Below are 21,282 nucleotides of genomic sequence, written 5' to 3'. Positions count from 1 at the left end.
GAAATGTTGTTGCAATTGTATAGGGTGTTGTTGAGAATATTGTGGCCAATTTTGGTCTCCTTATTTGAGGAAGGATGTGGTGGCATTGGAGGCAGTTCAGAGGAGGTTCACCAGATTTATTCCAGGGATGAAGGGGGTAGAGTTGAAGAATCACAAAGGTAGAAAGACCCTGATGGGAGTTATTTACAAGCCTCCTAGCAGTAGTCAGGATGTGGGGCAGAAAATAATTCAGGAGATAGAAAAGGCATGTAAAAAAGGCAATATTACAATAAGCATGGGCTCCAATATGCAGGTGGACTGGAAATATCAGGTTGGTAGTGGATCCCAAGAAAAGGAATTTGTAGACTGTCTAAGAGATGTTTTTTGGAGCAGCTTGTGACAGAGCCTACTAGGGAACAGGTAATTCTGGATTTAGTGTGTAATGAAGCAGGCTTGATTAGGGAACTTAAGGCGAAGGAATCCTTGGGGAGCAGTGACGGCAATATGATAGAATTTACCCTGCAGTTTGAGAGGGAGAAGCTGCAATCAGATGTAATGGTATTACAATTAAATAAGGGTAACTACAAAGTCATGGGGGAGGAAGTGATTGCAGTTGATTGGAAAAGGAGCCTAGCAGGCAAGACAATGGAACAGCAATGTTAGCATTCATGTCGAGAGGGCTAGAATACAAGACCAGGGATGTACTTCTGAGGCTGGATAAGGCTCTGGTGAGCAGTTTTGGGCCCCGTATCTAAGGAAGGATGTACTGGCCTTGGAAAGGGTCCAGAGGAGGTTCACAAGAATGATCCCTGGAATGAAGAGCATGTTGTTTGAGGAACGGATGAGGACTGTCTGTACTCGTTGGAGTTTAGAAGGATGAGAGGGGGATCTTATTGAAACTTACAGGCTACTGCGTGGCCTAGATAGAGTGGATGTGGAGAGGATGTTTCCACTTGTAGGAAAAACAAGAAGCAGAGGACACAATCTCAGACTAAAGGGATGATCCTTTAAAACAGAGATGAGGAGGAATTTCTTGAGTCAGAGGGTGGTAAATCTTGGAACTCTGCCGCAGAAGGTGGTGGAGGCCAAATGACAGTGTGTTTAAGACAGAGATAGATAGGTTTTTGATCAATAAGGGAATCATAAGTTATGGGGAGAAGGCAGGAGAATGGGGATGACAAAAATATCAGCCATGATTGAATGGCGGAGCAGACTCGATGGGCTGAGTGGCCTAATTCTTATGGTCTTATGGAGAGAATAAACAGTTTGGATTTATACTCGCTGGAGTTTAGAAGGATGAGAGGGGAACTGATTCAGGTATATAAAATACTAAAAGGGACTGATAAAGTAAATGTGAACCAAATGTTCCCCCTTGTGCGGAAATCTAGAACAAGAGGTCAGAGGTATAGGTTGAGAGGCGGTAGATTTAAAACTGAGGTGGGGAGGAACTACTTCTCGCAGAGGGTGGTGAATTTGTGGAACTCGCTGCCCATATTGCGGTGGAGTCCGAATCATTAAATGTTTTCAAGAAGGATATAGATATACTTCTGATAAAAACAAGTTAAAGGGATATGGGGAACAGATAGGGAGGTGGATTTGAAACCAGGAAGAAATCAGCCATAATCTGATTGAATGGCAGAGCAGGCTCAAAAGGGCTGAATTGTTTACTTCTGCACAAGATTTTTTTGTTCCTATGTTAACTGAAGAATTGCAAATTGAGCTGAATACTCTAATCAGTAGCAACAGTTTTCTGATTTTGTGACAGTGGGCTGATGACTGATTAAATAATTGGAGTGGGATTCTACCCTGAGAAATTGATGTATTGAAGTCCTGGGACTAGGATAGTCTCCAATGGCCAAAAGTCCCTTGCAAGAAAAGACTCCAGTCAAGAGTTTATCCCTTAATGCCCACTGACTCAGTTTTATGAAAGCTTCTTGGTACTACATCAGGGAAATGCTGGTTTGATGTCAAGGGAAGCCAGTCTTCCCCCTACCTCTATTATCTATTGCATGAATATCTGAAACTAAGTAGTTTTGTAGCGGCATGGTGGCACAATGGTGAGCACTGCTGCCACACGGTGCCAGGGAACTGAGTTCGATTCCAACCTTTGGTGACTATTTGCCTTGGGATTGCACATTCTCCCTGTGTCTGTGTGGGTTTCCTCTGGGTGCTCCGGTTTCCTCCCACAGTTCAAGGATGTGCGGGTTAGGTGGATTGGCCATGGTCAATGCGTGTGGTCACGGGGGATAGGGTTAGAAGGTGGGCCTCGGCAGAGTGCTCTTTCGGAGAGCCAGTGCAGAATCGATGGGCCAAATGGCCTCATTCTGCACTGTAGGAGTTCTATGGAATCCAAACTGAGCATCAGGTTACTGATGAATATGGGCTATTTTATCAACCTGTAGACGACACTTCCCACTACTTGGGAGCAGGCTGAATTAATGGTAATTGGCAGAATTTGATTTATTCTATTTTCATGGATAAGATACAGCTGCATAATGTTTCACATTGTCATGTAGATGCTAGTGTAACTGCAATGAGAAAAGTTCAGCTCAGCACCCTACAGATTGTTGTGTATTCAGTTCTGTTACTGTTGTTGTCTGCGGCGTTGTGAGAATCTAGATCGGTAATGGGCAACCTGGACTAGTGAGTGGGCCACGAATGGCCCTCCTTCATCTCTGGGCTGCAAGATTGAAATCGGGTTTATTCACTAACCATGACACCATGAATAAGATTCGAGGCATGTAACACACGGCAAATATTTTATAAGGAGTTATCAAAAATGCTTAATTATTTATCTTTCAACAAATTCAGACGGTCAAAACAAAATAAATGTTTACACTTTTGGATGCAGAGGGTGCGCACGGCTCTCACAATCAATGTTGTGAGAAATCGGTATGCACCTCACTTGACTTGCCCTCGCTTTGTGTGTTTCACTTCAGCCACACCAGTAGGAAAAAAACCATGCGGATGATAATCAGTGGAATGTGGCAACCCTGTCTGTGGGCAAGAGTCAACGAAATGTCTAGTGGGTCACCTATAGAACCCAGATGGGCAGCATGTTGCTCCCAGGCCACTGGTTTCCCACCTCTGACCTAGATTTATCCCAGAGGTTAAAAAGCCAACTGCCCTGCTCACACCCCCCAGAATGTTTTCGACAAAAGTTTCTACAGCGCAAACTGTAAGCTGATTTTCCCCAGTTACCCACAATGTGTAAGTTTAAAAAAATAAATAAATTGCCTAACCCAGTAGTTCCTTTTCAATTAATCCATTTTGTGTAAACATATGCATTAGGAGCATGCCACTTCGAGCCTGCTCTGCCATTCAATAAGATGGCTGATCTGATTATAACTTCAACCCCACATTCCCGCCTACCCCTGATAACCTTTCAACCCTTGGTTATCAAGAATTTAGCTACCTCTGCCTTAAGATTATTCAAAAATGGGTGGCACGGTGGCACTGTGGTGAGCACTGCTGTCACATGGCTCTGAGGATCTGGGTTTGACCCCGGCCCCGGGTCACTGTTCGTGTGGAGTTTGTACATTCTTCCCTGTCTGCGTGGGTCTCATCCCCACAACCCAAAAAGATGTGCAGGGTAGGTGGATTGGCTACGCCAAATTGCCCCTTCATTGGAAAGAAAGAATTGGCTACTTTAAATTTATATTTAAAAAAATTCAAAGTCATTATTTCCAGCGCATTTTGAGGAAGTGAGTTCCAAAGAATCATGATGCTCTGAGAGAAAAAAGTTCTCATCTCTGTCCTAAATGGGCAACTCCTTATTTTTAAACAGTGACCCCTGAATTCTAGATTGTCCCACCAGAGGAAACATTCTCTCCACATCCACCCTGTCAATAACTCTCAGGATCATATATGCTTCAATCAAGTTACCTTTTAGTCTTCTAAACTCCAGCGGATACAAGTCGAGCCAGTCCAGCCCTTCCTCATAAGACAACAAGAGAATGTGGAACTCTCATCCATAGTGGGTGGTTGAACAGTACAGATAAACGAAGGGAAAGATAGATGAGCATATGAGAGAAAGGAATAGTGGATTATATTGACAAGTTAGAAAGGGAGAGACTGAGGGAGGCTCAAGTGCTGCATAAATGCCAGCAAGGGCAGCACGGTGGCACAGTGGGTTAGCCCTGTTGCCTCACGGTGCTGAGGTCCCAGGTTCGATTCTGGCTCTGGGTCACTGTCCGTGTGGAGTTTGCACATTCTCCCCGTGTTTGCGTGGGTTTCACCCCCACAACCCAAAGATATGTAGACTAGGTGGATTAGCCATCCTAAATTGCCCTTTAATTGGAAAAAATGAATTGGGTACTCTAAATTTAAAATACACAAATGCCAGCAATGAGGGTTTGTGTGGAATAGCCTGTGTCGGTGCTCTATATGCTATGTCATACCATGTAAAGGGATCAAGCTAACCCTACTTTTTATTTATTTTGGTGCATAGAGCAAGTTGGGGCTTTGGATGCTCAGAACATCAGTGCGGTTTCATGTGGAGAGATGCATACACTTGCACTAAATGATAATGGTCAAGTGTTTGCTTGGGGTCTTGCCAAAGATGGTCAGTTGGGTTTGGGTTCCACGGAAGAAAGTGTCCGAGTTCCCAGGTAAGCATTTTGATGTAGTTCCATTAATATAGTGGATGGTTTTATTTGAAACATAATATACAGTGTATTGTAAAGAAATGAAAGTTTGAGTTAATGTACTAACTGCATGGCTTTCCTAAGTGATTTGCATCCTATTTTCCAACCAATTTCCAACCTATGATACAAGGTTGCCTCCATATCTAATTTTTGATAATATCTTTTGTGGAAATTTGCCGAATGCCTTCTGGAAGCCCAAATAGACAATTTTCAGAAACACCACCTTGTCAACCATGTTAGCAGCCTTATTAACTTCAGCAATATTAGTTACATGTGACTGCACTTTCTCAAATCCTTGGTAAGTCTTTGATTAGTTGTTATTAGCTAACTTTTAGTGCTAACTTTGATGCCTCTCACACGTTTGTCATGCTCCTGGTTGTACGTCCCAACTATCTAGCCTTTGGCCATCCATTTACCTGTCTTCTGCTACCGAGCTGCTCAAGCACACCCTCACCTCACCTTGTGATCGCGTTTGGCCTCATCAAAACTATTATTGCCATTTCCCTGTCTTCATCTGCACTACCTTTAAGACCAAGGGATGCAGACTTGAACAGAGATGGCAGAAATCTGGTTTAGCCAGTCATCCGGCCGAGCCAAGTAAAACACTATCAGGACCAGCTCATGTCTGCCAAAAGTGTTCACTGTTCCAGAGTCAATCTGAAATGCAAATGTTACACTTGGCTACTTTTCTTCAGTGTTAATCCTCTCAAACCCCCTTCCCAGCCTCACCTCCAATGAATACAAGGAACCCATTGTCTTCTCTGTAACTAAGATTGAGACCACCTGATCAGCTGCCTCTATCTCAGACCACCAGATCAAACTCTCGAGGTTTCCCATGCCCTAGCATCTTTAATTTCTATCCTATTTCCTCTTATACTCACTCCGAGCTCATCTTGTCCTCTATATCCATCTACCTATTCACACCACATTGCTGACCATTGAACTTCTCTTCCTGGCTCCTTTGTAAGCTGACATTAACTGTTCTCTCTTCTCGGGTATTGTACCCTCGGACAAATCTACAGTCATTGCTCCCTGTTCAAAAAAAACCCACTGGGGATATCATCTCCCCCTTTTCTCGTTCAAATAGTATCATGGGATCTTTTGCATCCACCTGAACAGGCAGATGAATAAGAAATTATTTGATAGGTTTGTTTTTTGTGGATCTGATCACAGCGTCAGTAAGGGGAACCAGTGATGTATAATTTGAAATGATCAAAATGCATTCGGTAAGGTACCGCACAAAATTGTTGCACAAAATAAGGTAATATATTAGCATAGATAGAAGATAGAACAAAATAGATGAGGAACAAATGAATAATTTTAAGGTTGGCTGGCGTTAACTAGTGGGGAAATAGAAGAATTAGTGCAGGGGCCTCAGATATTTCCAATCTCTGAAGGATTCTGGTAAACGTCTTAAAGTAGGGAAGAGAGGCTAAGAAGTTTTGGAAGGGAATTCAAGAGCATGAGGCCGAGGCACAGCCACAATATGGTGGTGATGTTTAAGGTCAGAATTGGAGGAACTCCAATATCAGCAGTGTTGTTGGGTTGAAGGAGATTAGAGTTGGGGAGTTGGTAGGTCGTGGATGGTTTTGAAGGGCAGCACGGTGGTGCAGTGGGTTAGCTCTGTTGCCTCACGGCGCCGAGGTCCCAGGTTCGATTCTGGCGCTGGGTTGCTGTCCGTGTGGAGTTTGCACGTTCTCCGTGTTTGTGTGGGTTTCGCCCCCACAACCCAAAGGTGTGCAGGCTAGGTGGATTGGCCACGCTAAATTGCCCCTTAATTGGAAAAAATGAATTGGGTACTCTACATTTATTAGATTAAAAAATGGAAGGTTTTGAATGGCACAGTTTTGAAGAAGAGCAGAGGAATTCTCCCCAATGGCCTGGATGATATTTATCCCTCAATCAACATCACAAAACAGATTATCTGAGTTATCACATTGCCTTTTCTGAGTGTTTGCTGTATGCTAGGTTTCCTACATTGCAACAGTGACTATATGAGATGTCCGGTGATCTTGAAAGCACTATATAAATATGTCTCCTTTTGTGTGTTTTTTCTAAATGCCCTGTTTCTACTTCCTTAATAATGGAAGGCTAATAGTCTACTGTTTCCCCTTCTACCATCTAAAAGGACAAGGGCAGTAGACACATGGGAACACTACTACCTGGAGGTTTCCCTCCAAGTCACTCATCATCCTGACTTGGAACTATATCACCATTTCTTCATTATCACTGGGTCAAAATCCTGGAATTCCCTCCCTAACAGCATTGTGGACTGCAGCAGTTCAAGAAGGCAGCTCACCACCACCTTCTCTAGGGGCATTTAAAGACGTGGAATAAATTCTGGCCTCGCCAGTGACATCCACATCCTGTAAAATGAATGTTTAAAAAAACAGCCTGGGTCGAAGGGGAAATTAGGTTCTGCTGAGGGGGTTTGAGGAGCTGGAGATCAAATTAACGAGCAGAAACACAAAGGTAATAAATAACCTCTGGGTTACTGCGTGAGCCATGTGCAAATTGGAAGAGGATCAAACAAGCCCGAGAGTTGAATGTGTGGCTCAGTGATGTGTGGGATTAGGGGTTTTGATTCCTGTGGCATTTGTACCAATATTGCTGAAAGTGAAAACTGTTCTATTGGGACAGGCCCCATTTAAACTGAGCTGGTACCATTATCCTGACAAATCCTACAACTGGGGGTTATAGGTAGGACTTTAAACTAACAAATTGGGGAAAGAGGGTTCAAGTGAGAAGAAAATTATAAATCTAAAGAGAAAAATCATGGCCACAGAAGACTAGCTATTCGGTTTAGCAATAAGCACAGTGTGATGGGAAGGAACAAAATAATTCAAGGTAAAATGCGTTGGGGAAAAATAGAACATTAAAATGAAGATGCTTTACCTGAATGGATCTTGCAATTACAATTCAATTGGCAATTTAGTGGCATAAATAAAAATTTAAAAGAGATTTAAAAAGTTGATCTGATAACCATTTTAGATATGCGGTTAAGTTTTGGGAACTAAATATTCCAGGTAGTTGATGTCTAGAAAAGGGAGACAAAATGGAAAAAGAGGAAAGTTGAAAATAAGGGATGATACAGGCCAGTAGTGAGGAAAAATCTTGGGTCAGAAAAGCAGGAAACAGGAAGTATCAGTGTGGACTGAGGTGAGAATAAGCAACGGTCAGAAAATGCTGCTGTGAGTAATTTAAAGGGCCCTCAGAATAATAAACTTGTAACAAAAGCAATGCAGTAATCATGGGGAACTGCAATTTTCATATAGGCTATGTAAATTGTGTCAACAAAGTATTTTGGGAGCGAGTTCATGGAATGTGTGCAAGACAATTACATTGTGAAACCAACCAGTAAAGAAACTCGCTCCCCCTCAAATCTGTCCTGGTCTGCAGTTTCATTTCATCATTTATCTCATCTGACGATTTAATGAGAAATCCTTTTTTTCCTTCCTTTTCGGGATGAAGTGCTGCAATCTTAACAATAATAATAATCGCTTATTGTCACAAGTAGGCTTCAATGAAGTTACTGTGAAAAGCCCCTAGTCGCCACATTCCTGGGGAGGCCGGTACGGGAATTGAACCTGCGCTGCTGGCATTGTTCTGCATTGCAAACCAGCTATTTAGCCCACTGTGCTAAACCAGCCCCTCATGAGTGGCAAATCCCACCAGGTCTTTCTACCCCTTCATCTCCCCCTGACCCCCATCTCTTCTGATCTTCCTTCTTGCTGTGCATTCAGTATACCTCTGACTTTCCACCCTCTGACCCTGAACCATCTGTCCATATCTTCTCTTGATCTTTCATTGAGAACCACTGGCATGGTATCTCCTTTCTCAATTTCTCTGTCCCTTATTTAGTCTAACCTGCCTCTTTGACACACTTCCTCCTACCCCTTCTTGACTACAATCCCATCACTCAACATCAAACCATTGTCTCCAGCACTGTCACTGACTACATCTCTGAAGATATTTCCTCCACAATTTCCAACCACATAGTTCCCCAACTCTGATCCACTTCCACCTCCTTCCCAACATCCACCAACAATATATTGTGAATTCCGTACTGATAAACCTATTGTTTCAGCCTGTTCCTTCCCCAGTCAACTGATTTCTTCCTATCTTGGCTCATATTTGTTTTTGTCCAGTCTGTTCTTACCAACATCTGTGAATCTTCTGATGCCCTGCATAGTTTCAACTGTTTCCAAATTCCTGGCTCATCTTCACCATGGATACCTCTTTACACCCCATGCCCGACCAAGACCGTATCGGAGCTCTTCGCTTCTCCCTTGAACGAGGCCCAGTCAGTCACCCTCCAACACCATCCTCCTCTGCCTGACTGAACCTCTCCCATCGAACACCAACTCCTGTAACTCCACTCGCTTCTCCAATCGGTAGATATTGCTCCCTTTTCTCTCCCTGAACTGGAAAATTTCATCCACTTGGCTTCTAGTTTCCATCCTCCTCCCATCTGCACATCGCCCAATCTATGACTCCGCCCTTTCCTTCTTCACTTTCTCTGTGCTCGTTTCTGGAGGTAGGTATCAAACAATATTCACGGAGTTCACTGACTCCCACAGCCAACTTGACTACACATCCTTAAACTCTGCCTCCTATAAAGAATATATTTCATTCTCCCAGTTTCTCATTCTCCATCACATGTTCTGATGATGCAATGCCCATTCCATGCATCTGATTTGTCTTTCTTTTTCCTCAGCGGAAGATTTCCCTCCCACCCACCCACTTTTATTTACGCTCCCTTTGATCCTACACCAACAACTTATGAAATTAAAATTGCTTATTTTCACGAGTAGGCTTCAATGAAGTTACTGCGAAAAGCCCCTAGTCACCACATTCCGGCGCCTGTTCGGGGAGGCTGTTACGGGAATCGAACCATGCTGCTGGCCTGCTTGGTCTGCTTTCAAAACCAGCGATGTAGCCCAGTGCTAAACAGCCCCATATCAATTAGTCTCTCCTGTCTTCCAGTCTATCACTGACTTCACTTTTGTACTTCTTCCACCCTCTTTCCCACTCCACTTAAAACCTATTACATTTCTACTTTCTCAGTTCTGATCATGGGTCATCTAATGTAACACCAAAATGTACTTGTTTCTCTTCCACTGATGCTGCCTGACCCGCTGATTATTTCCAGCATTTTCTGTTTTTATTTCTGGGACGAGTCTACTTTAGATCTTGTTCAGTATAATGGGGCATGTTTATTAATTCTTAATCTTATAGTGAAAGATCTTATGGGAAAGAGTGATCATAATACAATGCTATTTCACTTTGAGTTTGACTTGTGCTGTACATAAAGCCAATTACCTGGGTATGAGGGGTGAATTGGGTACGGTATGAGGATAAATAACAATGTTGAATATTAAAAAGAAATATTTCATAATTGTCAACAAACCCATGGGAAAAATGATCAGTCAGCGTATTTAAATGGTGATAGATGGGAAATGTTAAAGTACAAATGGACCTGGGTGTCCTCGTACACCAGTCGCTGAAAGCAAGCTTGCAGGTACAGCAAGTAGTTAGGAAAGCAAATGGCCATTGTTGCAAGAGTGCAGGAGCATTGAAGTCTTACTGCAGCTGTACAGGGCCTTGGTGAGGCCACATCTGGAGTATTGTGTATAGTTTTGATCTCCTTACCTCAGAAAGGATATGCTTGCCATAGAGGGAGTGCCATAGAGATTCACCAGACTGATTACTGGGTAGCAGGATTTTCACATGAGGAGAGATTAGGCCGACTGGGCCTGTATTCACTGGAGCAAACTAATGGGCCAAATGACCGTCTCATCCTATTTTCTATGTCCCTAAGTATAAAGAGGTTAAGGATAGTAACAGTTAAAAGAAGCGTCTTATAATATTGTGAAGAAGAGTCTTAGTAAGTCTTTGGGGCAGCACGGTAGCATGGTGGTTAGCATAAATGCTTCACAGCTCCAGGGTCCCAGGTTCGATTCCCGGCTGGGTCACTGTCTGTGTGGAGTCTGCACGTCCTCCCCGTGTGTGCGTGGGTTTCCTCCGGGTGCTCCGGTTTCCTCCCACAGTCCAAAGATGTGCGGGTTAGGTGGATTGGCCATGCTAAATTGCCCGTAGTGTCCTAAAAAGTAAGGTTAAGGGGGGGGGGTTGTTGGGTTACGGGTATAGGGTGGATACGTGGGTTTGAGTAGGGTGATCATTGCTCGGCACAACATCGCGGGCCGAAGGGCCTGTTCTGTGCTGTACTGTTCTATGTTCTATGTCTGAGGTTTAGGAGAGTTTAGGATAACAGTAAAGGATGACCAAAAGATTAATAGAAGGGGAGCATAGAATGTGAGGGTAAACTAGCCAGAAATATAAAAACACCTTCTCAAAGCTTTTCCAGGAATGTGAAAAGCAAGAGAGGAGCAAAAGGTACCGTGGAGGCTGAGACCAGATAAATAATGAGGAATAAGGAAATGACAGTGATATTTAATTAATATTTGGAATCTGGCTTGAAGACAGCAAATACATACCAGAAATAGTAGGGAATCAAAGCTCTAATGACAATGAGGAACCTAAAATAATAATTATTATTAAAGAACAAGTGGAGCAATTAATGGAACTGAAAACTGATTAATCACTCAAACCTGACGACCTACATCATATTCTAATAAAGTGACTGCAGGGATAAGTTACCAAAATTCCTGAAATTATATACATATTAATAACTTCCTTGAATACTTGATTGTAAGTTTACTCATGAATAGCTCAGGCCCAGTTTATTAGGGTCAATTTATTTCTCATTCCTTCAAAGTTTTATTTTAAACCAGTATATTTTTGGTGCGGTTATGGACATGCCTTGTAAGATGTTCTTTTGCAGTCAGATCATTAACTTCTGGTTTGTTACTCAACACTAAATCTAATATGGTATCATCCTTTGTCAGTTCTAAACATTGTTTCAGATAAAGGTCCTGAATATATATTAGAAATTAATTTGCCGTTACTATTTGAGCGGTTCTGGTTCTCCCAGTCTGAGAAAATTAAGAGTTTCCATTCTAACTTTGTTCTTTTCTCCCTCTGCTCCCCCCTCCCCTGTTGTCACCAGATCTTTAGACAAGTCCCACAATCTTTTAGTTCTTTCCACTGCTTCAATTGTTCTTTTAGCAGTGCTGCTGCTACTACGTTCTCACTTTTATTGTCCATTCTAAAGGTCCTACAGCTTGGAATATTTCACAGAATCCCTATAGTTCAGAAGGAGGCCATTTGGCCCATCGAGTCTGCACCAACCCTTGAAAAATGCACCTGTACCTAGGCCCACAGCTCCACCCCACCCCCATAACCTAACCCCACCTTACATTTTGGACACTAAGGGGCAATTTAGCATGACCAATCTACCTAACCTGCACATCTTTGGACTGTGGGGTGACACACTGCTAGTGGTTAGCACTGCCAACGGCGCTGAGGACCCTGGTTCGATCCCGGTTCTGGGTCACTGAAGTTTGCACATTCTCCCCGCATTTGCATGGGTTTCACCCCCACAACCCAAAGATGTACAGGTTTGGTGGTTTGGCCACGCTAAATTGCCCCTTAATTGGAAACAAAAATAATTACGTAATCTAAATTTTTTTATTTTTAAAAAATCTTTGGACTGTGGGAGGAAACCGGGGCACCCGGAGGAAACCCACGCAGACACGAGGAGAACGTGCAAACTCCACAAAGTCACCTAAGGCCTGTATTGAAACCGGGTTGCTGGCGTCATGAGGCAGCAGTGCTAGCCACCGTGCCGCCCCCAACTACTCACATTTAACTCGCAGCTACACCCAGTTTGTAGCCAGATGTTTGTAATGGTTATTATATCAGAGCCTTTCAATTCAATTTGTGGTTTTGACTCATTGGTTGCATTGTGTGATTAGTGTACCTAGCTCTTAGTTGGATGACTGCTCCTCCCTGCTCATGTAATAATAAATCCTCTTAAAATGTAGATAAAAAATAAATTGACATGTCACTCTTATTTACACTTTTTCAGGAATATAAAATCTTTAGGAGAAGTAAAGATAACACAGGTGGTCTGTGGTTATCATCACTCTCTTGCTTTGACAAAAGGTAAGGAAATACTTTGGCAATGCTTTATCTTGAACACCTCAATGCTCTGTCAAAATGTCTTTTGTTGATTAGTACAAACTCTTTACTTTTCTCCCTATCTCCCTCTGAATACCGACTGTGGCCAAGAGGCTGGGTACCTATATATTTCTAGGATTGCACCAAAGCTGACCTGAATTTGCTAGGATCTACGCAAGATTGAATTCATGATCCAAATGTTAATTTATTGTCTCTTACCATACTGTCATCTGCATTTTCTTGTATTTTAAAACTTTGGGCATAGCTCTAAAAGAAAATGAGCAAAATACTGGAAAATAAAAGCAGACAATTCTGGAAATGCTCAACAGGCCAGGCAGCATTCATGGGGATTTCCTGAATATTAACAGGGTTGCTGCAATGCGCGGTGGTACGAGTTTCAGACAGGAAACTGGGAAGTTGAGGTTTCCTGCAAGCTATGAAGTTTTTGACTTTTGTAATGGACCAGGAATCAGCTTGATTGACGGGCTTGGCTTCCTCTTGATGGGGAGAACTTTGGAGGAATTACATCCAACAACTGATCCAGATGGGGACCTTGATCCTGGGGTTGGTGGAGGAACTTTGGGGAGCAAGGAGAACAAGCATCTGCTGCACAAGCACTGCCCTAGAGAAACTTACTTTCTTTGCAATGCTGTTCTCTCTTCTCATGCTTTTCCCCACAAGGCTGGCAATTGTGTCAGGGGCTGCTAACCTTATTAAAATATTTAATGAACAAATCTTCCTACTGGGTCAGAGATGGCTCCATGTTCCTTGTTCTGCTTCTCTTAAACCCGGAAGTGGGCAGGTTGAGATTGATTTTCAGATTTTGTTCAACTTTGCTATCCGTAAGAACCCATCCATTTTTGGATGTTAAAATCCAGCATTTCAGGTTAGTGTCCTTTCAGTAGAACCCGAAGATGTCAGAGATGTACAGAACCAGGAATAAAGTGGAGTGGGGTGGTAAAAAACAATGGAAAAGGGCTATGTTGGGGTTGAGGGCAGAATTCATTAAATGACAGAAGCGACGATGATAGAAGGCAAAAATGGGATAGTAACATGTAAACAAAGATCTTTTCAAAGGCTGTGTAATGGTTACAGTAAAATAGTAAAGGAGGGATAGCTAGGAAAATATGGCCGAGGAGAAGGCTGTTTCGGCCCAGGGTTTCTTGGAGAGTAAAAATAATTTTCTATTCTATAATATAATAATAATCTTTATTGTCACAAGTAGACTTGCATTAACACTGCAATAAAGTTACAGGCACCACATTCCGGCGCCTGTTCGGGTACACAGAGGGAGAATATAGAACGTCCAAATTACCTAACAACACGCCTTTAGGGACTTGTGGGAGGAAACCCACGCAGACATGGGGAGAACGTGCAGACTCCACACAGACAGTGACCCAAGCCAGGAATCGGACCTGGGACCCTGGAGCTGTGAAGCAACTGTGCTAACCACTGTGCTACCGTGCTGCCCACAATCTATTCCAGCATTTGTTAAATTTTCTTCACTTTTTAAAAAATATAAGTTTAGAGTACCCAATTATTTTTTTCCTAATTAAGGGGCATTTTAGTGTGGCCAATCCACCTAACCTGCACATCTTTGGATTGTGGGGGTGAAATCCACGCAGACACGGGAATAATGAAAACTCCACACAGATAGTGACCTGGGTCTTCAACGCCATGGGCAGCAGTGCTAATCACTGTGCTGCCCCTACAGTAGTTCTTGAAATTGCATATATCACGGTATAAAATGGTAATTTTTATAATTAATATTAATATTAGGGGCAGCACGATAGCATGGTGGTTAGCATAAATGCTTCACAGCTCCAGGGTCCCAGGTTCAATTCCCGGCTGGGTCACTGTCTGTGCGGAGTCTGCATGTCCTCCCCGTGTGTGCGTGGGTTTCCTCCGGGTGCTCTGGTTTCCTCCCACAGTCCAAAGATGTGCGGGTTAGGTGGATTGGCCATGCTAAATTGCCCGTAGTGTCCTAAAAAAAGTAAGGTTAAGAGGGGGGTTGTTTGGTTACGGGTATAGGGTGGGTACGTGGGTTTGAGTAGGGTGATCATTGTTCGGCACAACATCGAGGGCCAAAGGGCCTGTTCTGTGCTGTACTGTTCTATTCTATATTCAAATATTGGGATTTTAACTGTTAAGTTGTCAATAAAAATGTTGTTTCTTATTTATTATCCATTTAGTAAAATTGGTTGCTTGATCAATTTAATCATATAGCTGCTTTTCTAATCAAGAACATAGGCTCAGTCTCTGAGCTTGCTGTACCATTCAATACAATCATGGTTGATCATCGACCTCAATTCCACGTTCCTGCATATTCCCTATATTTTGAATACTAAATTTGTTTGTACTTGCATGAGGTGTCGGGGTTTACTGGCAGGTCCAGCATTTGTCGCTCGTCCTTGATTCATCATGAGAAGGTGAATATCAGATTCCTCATTAGACCATAAGACATAGGAGCAGAATTAGACCATTCGGCCCATCGAGTGTGCTCCTCCATTCAACCATGGCTGATATGTTTCTCATCACCATTCTCCTGCCTTCTCCCTGTAACCCCTGATCCTCTTATTAATCACAAACCTATCTATCTCTGTCTTAAAGACACTCAGTCATTTGGCCTCCACAGCCTTCTGCGGCAAAGAGTTCCACAGATTCACCACCGTCTGGCTGCAGAAATTCCTCCTCATCTGAATTTTAAAGGATCGCCCCGTCAGTCTGAGCTTGTGTCCTGGTGTTCTAGTTTCTCCTCCTATCCTCTCCACTTCCACTCTATATAGGCCTCTCAGTATCCTGTAAGTTCCAATAAGATCGCCCCTCATCTTTATAAACTCCCAACGAGTACAGACACAGTGTCCTCAACTGCTCCTCATATGACAAGCTCTTTGTTCCAGGGATCATTCTTGTGAACCTCCTCTGGATTCTTTCCAAGGTCACAGACCTGAAAGGGTTGTTTCTGTCTTCACAAGTAAATGGTGCCAGACCTGTTGAAAGTTAGCAGCATTTTCTGTTTCTACTTCCGATTTCCAGAATCCACAGTAATTTGTATTTGAATTTTTGCACCATCAGGTCACCAACAAGGATTCGAGCATGAGATGCTGGAGTTAGAAATCACTGAATAATGTTTGAGATTTTTAAAATGCACGGCAGTGTTGTAGCGTTGCTTAACTGAGTGTGTGCTTCAGGAGAAAAGTATTATTGTGTGTCATATTTTCTCAGTTCATTTGATTCCTGTCTTCATTTTTTTACATACTGTTTTTCAGGAAGCCAAGCTTACTCTTGGGGACAGAATAAGAGTGGGCAACTGGGATTAGGTCGAGATGTTGGAAACCAGCCATCACCGCAGCCTATTAGATCTTTAAATGGTGTTCCTTTTGTTCAGATTGCAGCAGGTGGAGCGCACAGCTTTGCACTCTCACTCTCAGGGGCTGTGTTTGGTTGGGGATGCAACAAATTTGGCCAACTTGGCTTGAATGATGAACAAGGTGAGTAGTCAGAAACCTGCAATACCTTGAAAAGAATAAAGCCATGAAAAGCCAGAAGGATATTTTAATGGAATATTTGTTGCAATTTGTTGAAATATGACTAGTAAAACTAGAATACTGATGAGCTGTCTGTTACATTTTTGTATTCCCTTCTACCCTTATTTTAGATTTTTTGGTTTTGCATTTTGATTGTTCTCATGGGCGAGTGCAAATTCACGATGGCGTTGTGGGTATCTTCACGAGGCCTAATATCAAGATGTGTTTTTATTGCATGTCTAGCATAACAAATAGAATCAGATTGGTTTCTTCTGCTGGAATTCATCTAAAGGAGCCTCAATGTCACAGCACAAGAATTTTATATTTTAATGGTCAATTAGAATTATTACTCAAAAGGTCAATGAGGAAAAATGTATATTTTTTGACAAAGTAAATGCTAGCCTAACTCCAGTTTTCAAAGTCTCTACTAAGCTGTATTTATACTCTATGTAATTTTTCTGTGTTTTACCAGCTACTTAAGTTAGCTGCCTTGTGCTAGTCTCTGAAAGTTTTGGGCTCATTCTGGTTTAAACAATCCAGGGTGATAATCACTGGGGATGTGCTGTGACAAACTGACTGTCAAGGTGTGGTGAACTGACAATCGGGCAAATGACCAACAAATAACAGTAGCACAGTGGGTAGCACAGTTGCTACACAGCTCCAGGGTCCCAGGTTCGATTCCCGCTTGGGTCATTGTGCGGAGTCTGCGCATTCTCCCTGTGTTTGCGTGGGTTTCCTCCGGGTGCTCCGGTTTCCTCCCACAATCCAAAAATGTTGCAGGTTAGGTGGATTGACCATGATAAATTTCCCTTTGGTGCCCTAAAAGGTTGGGTGAGGTTACTGGGTTATGGGGATAAGGTGGAGGTGTGGGCTTGTCAGGTGCTCTTTCCAAGGGCCGGTGCAGACTCGATGGGTCAAATGGCCTCCTGCATTGTAAATTTTATGATTCTATGAAATCACAGAACAATTTTGTGCTTGAATTATATGACTTGGACCTTTTCACATGCCAATACCTAAAGACATCCAAGTATTATACCTTGCGGCATTCGTATCGAGTTCGGCAGGACTATGATTTGATTGCACCTGTATTTAAGATAAAAATGAAGGCGCTCAAAAAATAAAGACCAGCTAACTTTCGCTTAAATGTCTGTGTAACTGATGTTCTGGCGTGTGTCAAGATTTTACAGTTTTTATGTGTAATCACATTTCTAATTTATTCTTTGAAATTATAATGGCCTACAACTGTATTTTTCTATTCTGTTCGAAGCTTCTTATTTAACATAAATTTTGATCCCAGACAGATATGTTCCTGCCCTGTTGAAATCTCTACGAACACAGAAGATTGTCTATGTGTGCTGTGGTGAAGATCATACTGCTGCCCTTACAAAGGTAGTGATCGGTTTATTTTTTACTCTCTGGTGCAATTGGAAGGGATTGCATATGTTTCAACAGATTTGTACTTTTTAAATGTAAGTTGCCTGCTTCAAAGCCCAGCTGCCAAACGTGTTATTGGATTTCCATAGGGATATGAAAATGTTTGACTAGATTTGCAATTTTTCAATGGTCTGGGCAACACTTATTGGAAAACCAATGAAAGTAATGGCATTTGTAGATCAAAATGTAGTTCACACTAATCAAGACTTTAATTTTATGTCGCCCGTCAGAGTTGAAGCATTGTTTCCAATATGTTTGTCTGCATTGATAGTCGCTTTTATTGATTGTATAAAAAAAAGTTTCCCTCTAGATTTCCAACTGGGTTACTTAAAAGACTTCCCTACCGTTTTTCAGTACGGCAGAATTAGTTCATTCAGTTAGTGCCAAAGCTACCACGTGCATATTTGTACAGTACACTATTGGCAGAGCTAAGCAATCCTACAATCAGTGGATCAGATCAGCTCTCTGCAGTCATACCACAGGACAAATAAACTACTGGGAGAGGAGACATCACAAATATCCCCAAACTCAACAATGGTAGAGTCCAGCGTGTGGATGCCAAAGATGAGGCTGATGTTGCCACCACTAACTTCAACTAAAGGTACCCAGTGAATAATCCGTCCTCTGCCTCCTTTCGAGGTTTCCATCATCACCACAAATGTCAGTCCTCAACCAGTTCTCATATCAAAAGCCCCACCTGCATTACAGCTATAGTGCTGAAGACTTGTGTCCCAGATTAGCCCCGAGCCAAGCTATTCCAGTATAGCTACAGCATTGGCATCTATCCAACAAACTGAAAGATTGCCAAGGTGTGAGCTGTTCATGAAAAGTAGGAGAAATTGAATCCAGCCAATTACATCAGTCTATGCTTAAAAAGTGACGAAAGGTGTAACTGACAGATATCAAGCTGCTCGCACTCCAGTATTTAGCTATGTGAAGGCCAGTTTGGGCACTGTTAGGATGAGTTGGTTCTAGACCTCATTACAGACTCGGTGCAAATGTGGATAAAGCAGCTGAGTTCCTCAAGTGTGAAGGACTACCCTTAACATCAAGACAGCATTAGACCTAGTGTAGCACTAAAGAGCAATCTACATTACAACAGTGTCTACATATCAAAAGTGCTTAACTGGCTGTAAAGTACTGTGGGGTGTCCTGAGGTCATGAAAGATGCTATATAAATATAAGTCTTTCAGTCATGTCAACCCAGTGTATTGCTGAACACATTCCTCGGGCAATGTCCTGGATTAACTACCTTGGGGTGATACATCAGAAGGTCAGGAGTAGCGATTTTCCCTGATGATTGCAGAGCATTCTGTTCCATTTGTAATTATTCCTCAGACCATGAAGTATGCTTTGCCTACGAGCAGCAAGATCTGGAAAATAGTCAGTCCTGGGCTAATTGATCATAGAATCCCTCTGGTGCAGAAAGGGAACCATTCTGCCCATCGAGTTTGCACTGACCCTTGGCAAGAGCACTCGACCTAGGCCCATGCCCCCACCCTATCCTGGTTAGCCTACCTGACGTTCGGACACTAAGGGACAATTTACCACGGCTAATCCACCTAACCAGCACACCTTTGGATTGTGGGAGGAAACTGGATCACCCAGAGGAAACCCACATAGACACGGGGAGAAAATGCAAACTCCACAGTCACATGAGGCCAGATTTGAATCTGGGTTCCTGGCGCTAAGAGGCAGCAATGCTAAACGCTATACCTTCCTACAATTGCTAGGCAGTGATCCACCTCCAACAATTGACAATATAACCATCTCCTTTAGAGATTTGATGACATTACCTTCATTCAATCCCCCACCATCAACATCCTGGGGATTGCCATTGGCCAGAAATGTAATTGGATGGGCCGTATAAATATTATGACTCCAAGAACAGGTAACGGTTGTGAATTCTGCATGAATAATTCACCTCCTGATTCCTCCAAAGCCTGTCTACCACCTAGAAGACTCAAGTGAGGAGTGTGATGGAATACTGTCCACTTGTCTGAATAAGTGCAGCTCCAACAGCACAGAAGCGGTTGCACACCACCCAGGACAAAGTAGTCCACTTGATAGTTGCCCATCCACCATCTTAACCATTCACTACCTCTTCACCAGTGTGTAATATCTACAAGATGCACTGCAGCACCACCCAAACCTTGTGACCTATATCTGGAACCCCCTCCCTAGCAGCACTGTGGGTGTCCTGACACTACATGGGCTGAAGTGATTCAAACCGGCACCTCACCACTACCATGTCAAGTGCCATTAGGGTTGGGTGATAAATGCTGGTGGCCAGTGAACTCCACATTCCATGAGTAAATAAAACATATTTTAATCAAATTAATAGTTTTAATAACATTCAAATTCAATGTCTAACTGTTGGGTGATAGGGATATTTCAAAATGTGCAAATTGGATAAAAGTACAAAGGCTTGATAGGGCCACTGCTGTCTCACGGCGGAGAGGACCTGGGTTCGATCACAGCGCGGGTCACTGTCCGTGTGGAGTTTAAACATTCTCCCCATGTCTGCGTGGGTCTCACCCCCACAATCCAAAGATGTGCAGGGTAGGTGGATTGGCCACGCTAAATTGCCCCTTAATTGGAAAAAAAAAAGAATTGGGTACTCTGAATTTTAAAAAAGAAAAAAAGTTTGATAGGGCACTAAAAACTCAACAGTGTTGGTGTGAGACTGGACTCCAATATATACTTAGTTGGCCTGTTTTTGTTTGTGACTGGCTACAGTGAGCTGTGAAAAAAATCTTTATTAAATTTATTCTTCGGCTACTGACCAAGGGCAATTTCAATAGAGTCTATTTTTTAAAAAACTATTTATTAATGGCAAAGGTGACATAAGATGACACCAAGATAAGTGGGAAAGTATGTTGCCAAGAGAAGTAGAGAATCTGCAACGGGATGTAGACAAGTTAAGTCAATGGACAAATATTTGGCAGATTGTGTACAATGTGGGAAAATCGGCCATTTTGGCAAGAAGAATAGAAAGGCAGTAAATGGAGAGAGGTTCGGTGGTACAGACGGATTTGGGTGTCCTAACACATGAATCACAAAGTTAGTATGCAGATAAGTGATTAGGAAGCCAATTAGAATGTTAGTAAGAGGAATAGAATATAAAAGGGAGGATTTCGCTGCAACTGTACAGGGCCTTGGTGAGACCACATTTGGGAATACTGTGTACGGTTTTCGTCTCCTTCTTTGAAAAAAAATTGCATTCGAAGCAGTTCAGAGAAGGGTCACTCAAACTTATTCCTGGCATGAGGGGATTATCCTGTGAAGAAAGGTTTGAACAGTTTGGGCCGATACCTCTTGGAGTTTAGCAGATTGAGGTGATCACAGATACACAACTTCTTGAAGGGACTGGATAGGGTGGATGTCTGAACTTGGGACATAGTTTAAAAACAGATGTCTCCCCTTTAAGACAGATCAAGAGAATCCTTTCCTTAGGAATCATCTTTGGAAGATGGAGGTTAGGTCTTTAAATTTATTCAAGGCAGAGTGAGACAGATTTTTGCTGGACAGGGTGGGGGGGGGTGTCATGATCTTATTGAATGGTGGAGCAGTCTCAAAGGGAAAATGGGCTAGTCCTGCTCAGAAGTCCAATG

At 42.6% G+C, this 21,282-nt stretch overlaps 1 protein-coding gene across 4 annotated transcripts in view; it reads left to right on the top strand.

Annotated features, from left to right (window-relative positions):
• Positions 1–21,282, top strand: part of herc4 (HECT and RLD domain containing E3 ubiquitin protein ligase 4) — a 133,155-nt gene that overhangs the window by 30,244 nt on the left and 81,629 nt on the right. For all 4 annotated transcript variants that reach the window (XM_038821315.1, XM_038821312.1, XM_038821313.1 and 1 more), the window contains exons 3-6: positions 4,430–4,589; positions 12,616–12,692; positions 15,977–16,198; positions 17,532–17,623. In XM_038821315.1, coding sequence (XP_038677243.1) covers positions 4,430–4,589; positions 12,616–12,692; positions 15,977–16,198; positions 17,532–17,623 — 551 coding nt within the window. The remainder of the gene's footprint in view (positions 1–4,429; positions 4,590–12,615; positions 12,693–15,976; positions 16,199–17,531; positions 17,624–21,282) is intronic.

Source organism: Scyliorhinus canicula, chromosome 16 (genome assembly GCF_902713615.1).
Source record: "Scyliorhinus canicula chromosome 16, sScyCan1.1, whole genome shotgun sequence".
NCBI classification, from domain to species: Eukaryota; Metazoa; Chordata; class Chondrichthyes; order Carcharhiniformes; family Scyliorhinidae; genus Scyliorhinus; species Scyliorhinus canicula.
This window is presented reverse-complemented; position numbering and strand designations above follow the sequence as displayed.